This window comes from Oncorhynchus kisutch, linkage group LG29 (genome assembly GCF_002021735.2).
Source record: "Oncorhynchus kisutch isolate 150728-3 linkage group LG29, Okis_V2, whole genome shotgun sequence".
Taxonomy (NCBI): Eukaryota; Metazoa; Chordata; class Actinopteri; order Salmoniformes; family Salmonidae; genus Oncorhynchus; species Oncorhynchus kisutch.
The window spans coordinates 46,566,744-46,579,243 of record NC_034202.2 but is presented as its reverse complement, the minus strand read 5'-3'; the positions used below and the strand labels follow the sequence as shown (position 1 = coordinate 46,579,243).

The 12,500-nt window shown below is 45.0% G+C and overlaps 1 protein-coding gene across 1 annotated transcript in view; it reads left to right on the top strand.

Annotated features, from left to right (window-relative positions):
- Nucleotides 1-12,500, top strand: part of fat3b (FAT atypical cadherin 3b) — a 333,323-nt gene that overhangs the window by 196,378 nt on the left and 124,445 nt on the right. Inside the window, 7 exon segments of the mRNA XM_031809102.1 lie at nt 2,393-2,514; nt 2,516-2,608; nt 2,832-2,990; nt 4,893-5,014; nt 8,702-8,884; nt 10,380-10,494; nt 11,883-12,167. Of these exon segments, the coding sequence (XP_031664962.1) occupies nt 2,393-2,514; nt 2,516-2,608; nt 2,832-2,990; nt 4,893-5,014; nt 8,702-8,884; nt 10,380-10,494; nt 11,883-12,167 (1,079 nt within the window).

Here is a 12,500-nt window from a genome sequence, read left to right as displayed (position 1 = left end):
GGTTTGTTTGTCAATTAGCGCAGGGTGAATACGTGGTCTGTCGTACTGTCTGGACATTTGTTCGGTACATTGTTTTCCACTGAGGAAATGTATGAGTCTGCTGTTGATGATAATGCAGAGGACTTTCCCAAGGTTGCTGTTGAAGTCAACAGTGAAGAGGCGACTCCGGGATGCTGGCTTTCAAGGCAGAGCTGCAAAGAAAAAGCCATATCTCAGACTGGCCAGTAAACAAAAAGAAAATATTAAGATGGGCAAAAGAACACAACCACTGGACAGAGGAACTCTGCCTAGAAGGCCAGCATCCTGGAGTCGTCTCTTCACTGTTGACGTTTCTATTCTGGTTAGAGCCAGTTTGCACTGTTCTGTGAAGGGAGTAGTACACAGCATTGTATGAGATCTTCAGTTTCTTGGCAATTTCTTGCATGGAATATCCTTCATTTCTCAGAACAAGAATAGACTGATGAGTTTCAGAAGAAAGTCTGTGTTTCTGGCCACTTTGAGCCTGTAATCTAACCCACAAATGCTGGAGCTCCAGATACTCAACTAGCCTAAAGGCCAGTTATATTGTCTCTTTAATCAGGACAACAATTTTCAGCTGTGCTAACATAATTGCAAATGGGTTTTCTAATGATCAAGTAGCCCTTTAAAATGATAAACTTGGATTTGCGAACACAAAGTGCCATTGGAACACAGGAGAGATGGTTGCAGATAATGGGCCTCTGTACGCCTATGTAGATATTCCATAAACATAAACATATTTCTGATCAATCTGATGTTGTTTTATGGACAAACAATTTGCTTTTCTATTACAAACAAGTGTTTTTGCTGTTTCTTCTTCAGCCGTCGTGTCAGATTTAAAAAAAGGCTTTACGGCGAAAGCAAACCATGCGATTATCTGAGGATAGCACCCCACCAAACAAACACATGACATTCATATTTCAACCCTCCACAAAACTGTTGTGCACTTGAGTGAGGACCCAAAAGCGATTTAACAAAAACAGAGTCCTTTAATGTAAAAACACAGGGAAGACATAGATCCTCTTCAGATGTAGAAAATGGCAAAATAGACAACCCTCAGAGAGGGCGACAAATGAAACAGAAAGTCCTTCTGATATTTACTAAAGAGTCCCCTTCTTAGCAGCAGAGGAGAATAGCTGGGTTGCGGCGACAGACTGCTGGTCTCTCTGGGTAGGCGCGGGTCGTAGCGGACAGAGGTACCTGATCACACGTAGCATCAGAAGAACAGGCAGATTCCAACAGGATGGGACAAGGGTGAAGCAAACAAGACGATAGTTTGGTTCTGGCATGAGAAACTCAAACGAGAATCTGACAAGGAAAGAAGCAGGAACAGAGAGAGAAATAGAGACCTAATCAGAGGGAAAAAGGGAACAGGTGGGAAAAGGGTGAACGAGGTAGTTAGAGGAGATGAGGAACAGCTGGAGGAGGAGAGAAAGAGAAGGTAGCCTAATACGACCAGCAGAGGGAGACAGAGTGAAGAGAAAGAACAGGAACAAGACATAATATGACAAGACATGACAAAAACTCAGAAATAACGATACAATTCATGCCTTACCTTTGAAGGTCTTCTTTTGTTGGCACTCCAAAATGTACCATAATCATCACAAATGGTCATTTTGTTCGATTAATTCCTTCGTTATATCTCCAAAATGTCAATTTATTTGGCGCGTTTGATTCAGAAAAACACCAGTGCCAACTCGCCCCCCTCTCGCCCAACATGACAACAAAATATCTAGTTACCTGTAAACTTTGACCTTTGACATTTCAAACAACTTTCCTAATCCAACTTTAGATATTTTAAAACGTAAATAATCGATCAAATTTAAAATGGGATAAACTGCGTTCAATAGCGGATAAAATGAAAGTGGAGCGATCTTCAGGTCGCGCGCCTCAAACAAAAGAGTACACTAGGCAGGACCCTCATTCTGAACAGCTGTACTTCTTCATTTCTCTAAAGAAAAACATCAACCAATTTATAAAGACTGATGACATCTAGTGGAAGCAATAGGAACTGCAACCAAGTGCCACAGAATTCTAGTTTCCCATAGAAAAAATTCCTGGATGGTTTGTCCTCTGGGTTTCGCCTTCCAAATAAGTTCTGTTATAATCACAGACGTTATTTTAATAGTTTTGGAAACTTTAGAGTGTTTCCTTCTGGGCCTGAGTAACAGGTAGTTTACTTTGCGCACGCTTTTCATCCAGACGTGAAAATACTGTCCCCTATCCCAAACACGCTAATTAGACTCTATGGATTCTTGAATTACATTGAGCTGATTTTTGACGTACTGTTCCTTCTTTTTCCATAGTGTATTTCTGAATTGTTTTAGTGATTATTTGTCTCTGTGTGTGTCTCTCTCTGTCTCGTCTCCACTAGGTAACACGGGAGCAGTGTTTGCTATCGATGCTGCCACTGGTGTTATCTCCGTAGCGAGAGACCTGGACCTCTCGTCCGTAGGATATTACATCATCACCGTGCGCGTCACTGACAGCGGCACGCCCCCCCCTCACCGCCACTGCTACGGCACGTGTTTCCCTCACTCTCTCTGACTCCTCCCAGCCCAAGTTCAGCCAGAGAGAATACCAGGCAGAGGTACAGGGAGGGAGGGAGGGAGGGAGGGAGGGAGGGAGGGAGGGAGGGAGGGAGGGAGGGAGGGAGGGAGGGAGGGAGGGAGGGAGGGAGGGAGGGAGGGAGGGAGGGAGGGAGGGAGGGAGGGAGGGAGGGAGGGAGGGAGGGAGGGATGGTTGGTTGGATGGATAGAATTGACAAACAAACTTGACTGTGACTGTGAACGTGACAGTATGACGTGTTGTAGGTGATGGAGAACTCTGCCACAGGAAGGTACGTCACAATGGTGTCCGCCCTGAGTCGCTCTGCGCTGGTTTATGACATCACCGCCGGTAACCACGAACGCCATTTCGCCATCAACCGTCACACTGGAGTCATCACCACCCGCAAGGCACTCGACTTCGAGGTGTGTGTGTGTGTGTGTGTGTGTGCGTGCGTGCGTGCGCGTGCGTGTGTGTGTCATTGTCCACTATGTTTTGTATACTGTATGTGCGTATATGTGTTTATATAGCGTACAGGTTGTTATTCTAGTGGTGTGTGTTTATATAGCGTACAGGTTGTTATTCTAGTGGTGTGTGTTTATATAGTGTACAGGTTGTTACTCTAGTGGTGTGTGTTTATATAGTGTACAGGTTGTTACTCTCTAGGGGTGTGTGTTTATATAGTGTACAGGTTGTTACTCTCTAGTGGTGTGTGTTTATATAGTGTACAGGTTGTTACTCTAGTGGTGTGTGTTTATATAGTGTACAGGTTGTTACTCTAGTGGTGTGTGTTTATGTAGTGTACAGGTTGTTACTCTAGTGGTGTGTGTTTATATAGTGTACAGGTTGTTACTCTCTAGTGGTGTGTGTTTATATAGTGTACAGGTTGTTACTCTCTAGTGGTGTGTGTTTATATAGTGTACAGGTTGTTACTCTCTAGTGGTGTGTGTTTATATAGTGTACAGGTTGTTACTCTCTAGTGGTGTGTGTTTATATAGTGTACAGGTTGTTACTCTCTAGGGGTGTGTGTTTATATAGTGTACAGGTTGTTACTCTCTAGTGGTGTGTGTTTATATAGCGTACAGGTTGTTATTCTAGTGGTGTGTGTTTATATAGTGTACAGGTTGTTAATCTAGTGGTGTATGTTTATATAGTGTACAGGTTGTTACTCTAGTGGTGTGTGTTTATATAGCGCACAGGTTGTTATTCTAGTGGTGTGTTTTTATATAGTGTACAGGTTGTTATTCTAGTGGTGTGTGTTTATATAGTGTACAGGTTGTTATACTAGTGGTGTGTGTTTATATAGTGTACAGGTTGTTACTCTAGTGGTGTGTGTTTATATAGTGTACAGGTTCCTACTCTCCAGTGGTGTGTGTTTATATAGCGTACAGGTTGTTACTCTCTAGGGGTGTGTGTTTATATAGTGTACAGGTTGTTACTCTCTAGTGGTGTGTGTTTATGTAGTGTACAGGTTGTTATTCTAGTGGTGTGTGTTTATATAGTGTACAGGTTGTTACTCTCTAGGGGGGGGGGGGTGTTTATATAGTGTACAGGTTGTTACTCTCTAGGGGTGTGTGTTTATATAGTGCACAGGTTGTTAATCTCTGGTGGTGTGTGTTTATATAGCGTACAGGTTGTTATTCTAGTGGTGTGTGTTTATATAGTGTACAGGTTGTTATTCTAGTGGTGTGTGTTTATATAGTGTACAGGTTGTTACTCTCTAGTGGTGTGTGTTTATATAGCGCACAGGTTGTTATTCTAGTGGTGTGTGTTTATATAGTGTACAGGTTGTTATTCTAGTGGTGTGTGTTTATATAGTGTACAGGTTGTTATTCTAGTGGTGTGTGTTTATATAGTGTACAGGTTGTTACTCTAGTGGTGTGTGTTTATATAGTGTACAGGTTCCTACTCTCTAGTGGTGTGTGTTTATATAGTGTACAGGTTGTTACTCTAGTGGTGTGTGTTATATAGTGTACAGGTTGTTACTCTCTAGGGGTGTGTGTTTATATAGTGTACAGGTTGTTACTCTCTAGTGGTGTGTGTTTATATAGTGTACAGGTTGTTACTCTCTAGTGGTGTGTGTTTATATAGTGTACAGGTTGTTACTCTCTAGTGGTGTGTGTTTATATAGTGTACAGGTTCCTACTCTCTAGTGGTGTGTGTTTATATAGTGTACATTTTGTTACTCTAGTGGTGTGTGTATATATAGTGTACAGCTTCCTACTCTCTAGTGGTGTGTGTTTATAAAGTGTACAGGTTGTTATTCTAGTGTTGTGTGTTTATATAGTGTACAGGTTGTTACTCTCTAGTGGTGTGTGTTTATATAGCGTACAGGTTCCTACTCTCTAGTGGTGCGTGCATTGAGCATGGCTGGAGTGGAGACCAGTGCTACAGTCAGTGTCCAGGTGGGAGACCAGAACGACTGTCCACCTGTGTTCCAACAGCTCAGGTAAGTCAACATATTTAACTTTTGACCTGAAAGTAAAGTGATTTTATAAACATGTGTAAAAGCAAAGGGGAGAGGGGGCAGCTTTGCCATATTCATTTACAAGTATGGATGGTAACCCTCTATTGGGTTAGTAACCCTCTATTGGGACAGGGTTAATAACCCTCTATTGGGACAGGGATGGTAACCCTCTATTGGGACAGGGATGGTAACCCTCTATTGGGACAGGGCTGGTAACCCTCTATTGGGACAGAGATGGTAACCCTCTATTGGGACAGGGATGGTAACCCTCTATTGGGACAGGGTTAATAACCCTCTATTGGGACAGGGATGGTAAGCCTCTATTGGGACAGGGATGGTAACCCTCTATTGGGACAGGGATGGTAACACTCTATTGGGACAGGGGGGTAACCCTCTATTGGGACAAGGAGGGTAACCCTCTATTGGGACAGGGCGGGTAACCCTCTATTGGGACAGGGATGGTAACCCTCTATTGGGACAGGGAGGGTAACCCTCTATTGGGACAGTGATGGTAACCCTCTATTGGGACAGGGATGGTAACACTCTATTGGGACATGGATGGTAACACTCTATTGGGACAGGGATGGTAACCCTCTATTGGGACAGGGATGGTAACCCTCTATTGGGACAGGGATGGTAACCCTCTATTGGGACAGGTATGGTAACCCTCTATTGGGACAGGGAGGGTAACACTCTATTGGGACAGAGATGGTAACCCTCTATTGGGACAGGGATGGTAACCCTCTATTGGGACAGGGTTAATAACCCTCTATTGGGACAGGGATGGTAAGCCTCTATTGGGACAGGGATGGTAACCCTCTATTGGGACAGGGATGGTAACACTCTATTGGGACAGGGGGGTAACCCTCTATTGGGACAAGGAGGGTAACCCTCTATTGGGACAGGGCGGGTAACCCTCTATTGGGACAGGGAGGGTAACCCTCTATTGGGACAGTGATGGTAACCCTCTATTGGGACAGGGATGGTAACACTCTATTGGGACATGGATGGTAACACTCTATTGGGACAGGGATGGTAACCCTCTATTGGGACAGGGATGGTAACCCTCTATTGGGACAGGGATGGTAACCCTCTATTGGGACAGGTATGGTAACCCTCTATTGGGACAGGGAGGGTAACACTCTATTGGGACAGAGATGGTAACCCTCTATTGGGACAGGGATGGTAACCCTCTATTGGGACAGGGTTAATAACCCTCTATTGGGACAGGGATGGTAACCCTCTATTGGGACAGGGATGGTAACCCTCTATTGGGACAGGGATGGTAACACTCTATTGGGACAGGGGGGTAACCCTCTATTGGGACAAGGTGGGTAACCCTCTATTGGGACAGGGCAGGTAACCCTCTATTGGGACAGGGATGGTAACCCTCTATTGGGACAGGGAGGGTAACCCTCTATTGGGACAGTGATGGTAACCCTCTATTGGGACAGGGATGGTAACACTCTATTGGGACATGGATGGTAACACTCTATTGGGACAGGGATGGTAACACTCTATTGGGACGGGGGGGTAACCCTCTATTGGGACAAGGAGGGTAACCCTCTATTGGGACAGTGATGGTAACCCTCTATTGGGACAGGGATGGTAACACTCTATTGGGACAGGGATGGTAACACTCTATTGGGACAGGGATGGTAACCCTCTATTGGGATGGTAACCCTCTATTGGGACAGGGATGGTAACACTCTATTGGGACAGGGATGGTAACACTCTATTGGGACAGGGATGGTAACACTCTATTGGGACAGGGATGGTAACACTCTATTGGGACAGGGATGGTAACACTCTATTGGGACAGGGATTGTAACTCTCTATTGGGACAGGGCGGGTAAACCTCTATTGGGACAAGGCGGGGTAACCCTCTATTGGGACAGGGGGGTAACCCTCTATTGGGACAAGGTGGGTAACCCTCTATTGGGACAGGGCAGGTAACCCTCTATTGGGACAGGGATGGTAACCCTCTATTGGGACAGGGAGGGTAACCCTCTATTGGGACAGTGATGGTAACCCTCTATTGGGACAGGGATGGTAACACTCTATTGGGACATGGATGGTAACACTCTATTGGGACAGGGATGGTAACACTCTATTGGGACGGGGGGGTAACCCTCTATTGGGACAAGGAGGGTAACCCTCTATTGGGACAGTGATGGTAACCCTCTATTGGGACAGGGATGGTAACACTCTATTGGGACAGGGATGGTAACACTCTATTGGGACAGGGATGGTAACCCTCTATTGGGATGGTAACCCTCTATTGGGACAGGGATGGTAACACTCTATTGGGACAGGGATGGTAACACTCTATTGGGACAGGGATGGTAACACTCTATTGGGACAGGGATGGTAACACTCTATTGGGACAGGGATGGTAACACTCTATTGGGACAGGGATTGTAACTCTCTATTGGGACAGGGCGGGTAAACCTCTATTGGGACAAGGCGGGGTAACCCTCTATTGGGACAGGGCGGGTAACCCTCTATTGGGACAGGGATGGTAACACTCTATTGGGATGGTAACCCTCTATTGGGACAGGTATGGTAACCCTCTATTGGGACAGGGAGGGTAACCCTCTATTGGGACAGGGAGGGTAACACTCTATTGGGACAGGGAGGGTAACCCTCTTTTGGGACAGGGATGGTAACACTCTATTGGGACAGGTATGGTAACCCTCTATTGGGACAGGGATGGTAACCCTCTATTGGGACAGGGAGGGTAACCCTCTATTGGGACAGGGAGGGTAACCCTCTATTGGGACAGGGATGGTAACACTCTATTGGGACAGGGAGGGTAACACTCTATTGGGACAGGGCTTGTAACCCTCTATTGGGACAGGGAGGGTAACCCTCTATTGGGACAGGGATGGTAACACTCTATTGGGATGGTAACCCTCTATTGGGACAGGTATGGTAACCCTCTATTGGGACAGGGAGGGTAACCCTCTATTGGGACAGGGATGGTAACACTCTATTGGGACAGGGATGGTAACCCTCTATTGGGACAGGGAGGGTAACTCTCTATTGGGACAGGGATGGTAACACTCTATTGGGATGGTAACCCTCTATTGGGACAGGTATGGTAACACTCTATTGGGACAGGTATGGTAACCCTCTATTGGGACAGGTATGGTAACCCTCTATTGGGACAGGGAGGGTAACACTCTATTGGGACAGGGATGGTAACCCTCTATTGGGACAGGGATGGTAACCCTCTATTGGGACAGGGATGGTAACCCTCTATTGGGACAGGGATGGTAACCCTCTATTGGGACAGGGCTGGTAACCCTCTATTGGGACAGCGATGGTAACCCTCTATTGGGACAGGTATGGTAACCCTCTATTGGGACAGGGATGGTAACCCTCTATTGGGACAGGGATGGTAACCCTCTATTGGGACAGGGATGGTAACCCTCTATTGGGACAGGGATGGTAACCCTCTATTGGGACAGGTATGGTAACCCTCTATTGGGACAGTGATGGTAACCCTCTATTGTATATAGTATTTATATGGGACAGGCTTCTGACTGTGTGTGCGTGTGCATGTACGTGTGTTTGTGTTTGTGTTTGTGTGTGTGTGTGCGTGTGCGTGTACGTGTGTGTGTGTGTGTGCGTGCGTGTCTGTGTGTGTGTGTGTGTGTACTCCAGGTACGTAGGTGTTATCAGCGAGGCTGCACCGGTCAACAGTGTGGTCCTGGCGGAGGACGGTAATCCTCTGGTCATACAGGCTTCGGACCGTGACCGTAACCTGAACGCCCTGCTGGTGTTCAACATCATAGATGAGACCGCTAGATCCTTCTTCACCGTGGACTCTGGGACCGGGTCCATCAGGTGGGTTTGTTGTTTGGTGGTGTAGTATATGTTTTCCCCCGTATCACCCAGAGATATGGTCAATTCAGGGACCAATCCAATTTCTTTAGCGACTGGCTTCAATATATTTTTATTACTCACAAAAGTAAAGTGTTTAAGGAATTAACCTCACTAGGGCGTGTGGAACGCTAGCGTCAGATTTCAAAAAGGCTTTACGGCGAAAGCATGCCATGCGATTATCCGAGAACAGCGCCCAGCAGACAAATCATTAAAAAACGGTCACCAGCCAAGTAGAGGAGTTACACAAGTCAGAAATAGCGATAAAATTAATCACTTACCTTTGATGATTTACATATGGTTGCACTCACAAGGCAGTTTATCTTGGGTATGCTTTTCATCCAAAATTCCAAATGCTGCCCTCTACCCTCTACCTCTATGCTGCCCTCTACCCTCTACCTCTAAGAAGACCTCTACCTCTATGCTGCCCTCTACCCTCTACCTCTAAGAAGACCTCTACCTCTATGCTGCCCTCTACCCTCTACCTCTAAGAAGACCTCTACCTCTATGCTGCCCTCTACCCTCTACCTCTAAGAAGACCTCTACCTCTATGCTGCCCTCTACCCTCTACCTCTAAGAAGACCTCTACCTCTATGCTGCCCTCTACCCTCTACCTCTAAGAAGACCTCTACCTCTATGCTGCCCTCTACCCTCTACCTCTAAGAAGACCTCTACCTCTATGCTGCCCTCTACCCTCTACCTCTAAGAAGACCTCTACCTCTATGCTGCCCTCTACCCTCTACCTCTAAGAAGACCTCTACCTCTATGCTGCCCTCTACCCTCTACCTCTAAGAAGACCTCTACCTCTATGCTGCCCTCTACCCTCTACCTCTAAGAAGACCTCTACCTCTATGCTGCCCTCTACCCTCTACCTCTAAGAAGACCTCTACCTCTATGCTGCCCTCTACCCTCTACCTCTAAGAAGACCTCTACCTCTATGCTGCCCTCTACCCTCTACCTCTAAGAAGACCTCTACCTCTATGCTGCCCTCTACCCTCTACCTCTAAGAAGACCTCTACCTCTATGCTGCCCTCTACCCTCTACCTCTATGCTGCCCTCTACCCTCTACCTCTAAGAAGACCTCTACCTCTATGCTGCCCTCTACCCTCTACCTCTATGCTGCCCTCTACCCTCTACCTCTAAGAAGACCTCTACCTCTATGCTGCCCTCTACCCTCTACCTCTAAGAAGACCTCTACCTCTATGCTGCCCTCTACCCTCTACCTCTAAGAAGACCTCTACCTCTATGCTGCCCTCTACCCTCTACCTCTATGCTGCCCTCTACCCTCTACCTCTAATAGTGAAGTTAAATTAAACACCTTTTTTGTTCTTTATTTTTATTTTGTGTGTGTCTGTTTATGTCTGTGTCTGCGTTGGTGTGTGCTTAATATCATTGTATTACAATGTAAAGAGATATTATGGACTACTTCTCATATGTTCTTATCCTGATTCTAATGTAGAACCATCTCTACTTTGGACTACGAGACGTTCTCTGCCTTCTCCTTCCGGGTCCATGTGAGGGACAGTGGGAGACCCCAGAGAACAGCAGACAACCCAGCTCAGGTCCATATCAAGGTGATACATCTTCTTCGTCTTCTTCGTCTTCACTTTACATCCTGTATGTATCTCTAACCGTAACTAATTTACCTTAAAGCCACAGTCTGAGATTCGAAAAACAACAATCAATGGGTATATATATATATATATCAAAGATTTGAAATTACCGTTGAACATATTCTCAGATCCCAGACTGTAGCCTTCAACACTGCTTGAAAACCAAACATTTTTTGTTATTTTATTTATAAATACTATAATACGTAAATATACAAGTAAAGAACCTTGAACTGTAATTATATGTCATGTTAAATATCTTTTAACTTGTTATGGCTGCAATCCCGATATCGGGATAAGTGTCATCAACAACCGCTGAATAGCATAGCGCTACATTCAAATTATATTACTATAAATATTTATATTCATGAATTCACAAGTGCAATAGAGGAAACACAGCTTAGTCTTTTGTTAATCCACCTGTCGTCTCAGATTTTGAAATTATGCTTTACAGCGAAAGCAATCCAAGTGTTTGTGTAAGTTTATCGATCGCATGACAAAACATAAAGTACACTTAGCATCAGGTAGCTCGGTCACGAAAATCAGAAAAGCAATCAAATTAATCGTTTACCTTTGATGATCTTCGGATGTTTTCACTCACGAGACTCCCAGTTACACAACAAATGTTCCTTTTTTTCATAAAGATTATTTTTATATCCAAAATATACCTCTGTTTGTTATGTTCAGAAATCCACAGGAAAGAGCAGTCACAACAACGCAGACGGAAATTCCAAATAGTTTCCATAATGTCCACAGAAACATGTCAAAACGTTTTTTATAATCAATCCTAAGGTTGTTTTTAAATATATAATCGATAATATATCAGCCGCAAATGTCTTTCACAGTAGGAGAGGGAAAGGCAATACCTATCCAAACTCTGTTGCGCGAGCAAAACTCATGTGACCACTTGACGCGATGTTATCGTTCTGGCAAATTTTTCTAAATAAAAGCCTGAAACTATGTCTGAAGACTGTTGACACCTTGAGGAAGCGATAGGAAAAGGAATCTGGTTCATATCCCTTTAAATCCAGCAAAGGGAGGCTATGGAACATGGAGTTTTCAAAATAGAAGCCACTTCCTGTTTTGACTTTCCTCTGGGTTTCGCCTGCAATATCAGCTCTGTTACAGACAATATTTTGACAGTTTTGGAAACTTTAGAGTGTTTTCTATCCAATACTAATAATAATATGCATATATTAGCAACTGAGACTGAGGAGCTGGCTGTTTACAATGGGCACCTTTTCATCCAAGCTACTCAATACTGCCCCTGCAGCCATAAAAAGTTAAATAATGTTTAGTGTAATTATCAAAGGTAATTTAAATACTGTTTATTTTTCTTTCTCCTCCACCAGGTGGTCAACATCAATGACTCTCCTCCTAAGTTCTCCCAAGATTCCTATGAAACAGTCCTCCTCCTCCCCACCTACCCCGGAGTCGAGGCCCTGAGGGTCACGGCCTTTGACCCAGACCTGACGCCCGACCCCGACGTGACCCCTGCTGACCTCTCTGTGACCTCTGCCCTGGTGTACACCCTGGCTGACCGGAACCTCGAACACTTCTCCATGGAACGTTCCACTGGCGTTCTCACCGTCAAGAACCGCAACCTCTCCAAAGACCGCTATCGCTTCAACGTCAAGGTAATTATGTTGCTGTTATTATCTTTATTAAACATCTAGGTGATCAATAACCTGATTTATCTCTTCAAAGTAAGTGGTGATTAATAACCTGATTTATCTCTTCAAAGTAAGAGGTGATCAATAGTGGTCCAGGGTCTAAGATGCTGCTGTTTTCTGGTCTAAACTTTTTGAATGTATTCCTTGATTCAACCAATCAGATGTTGTCCAGGCCACCCAACTTGCAAAGTGTAGCATACAGTTTGTGCAAAGCGCTGTAAAATACCCTCCAACCAGCTGTAAAATACCCTCCAACCAGCTGTAAAATACCCTCCAACCAGCTGTAAAATACCCTCC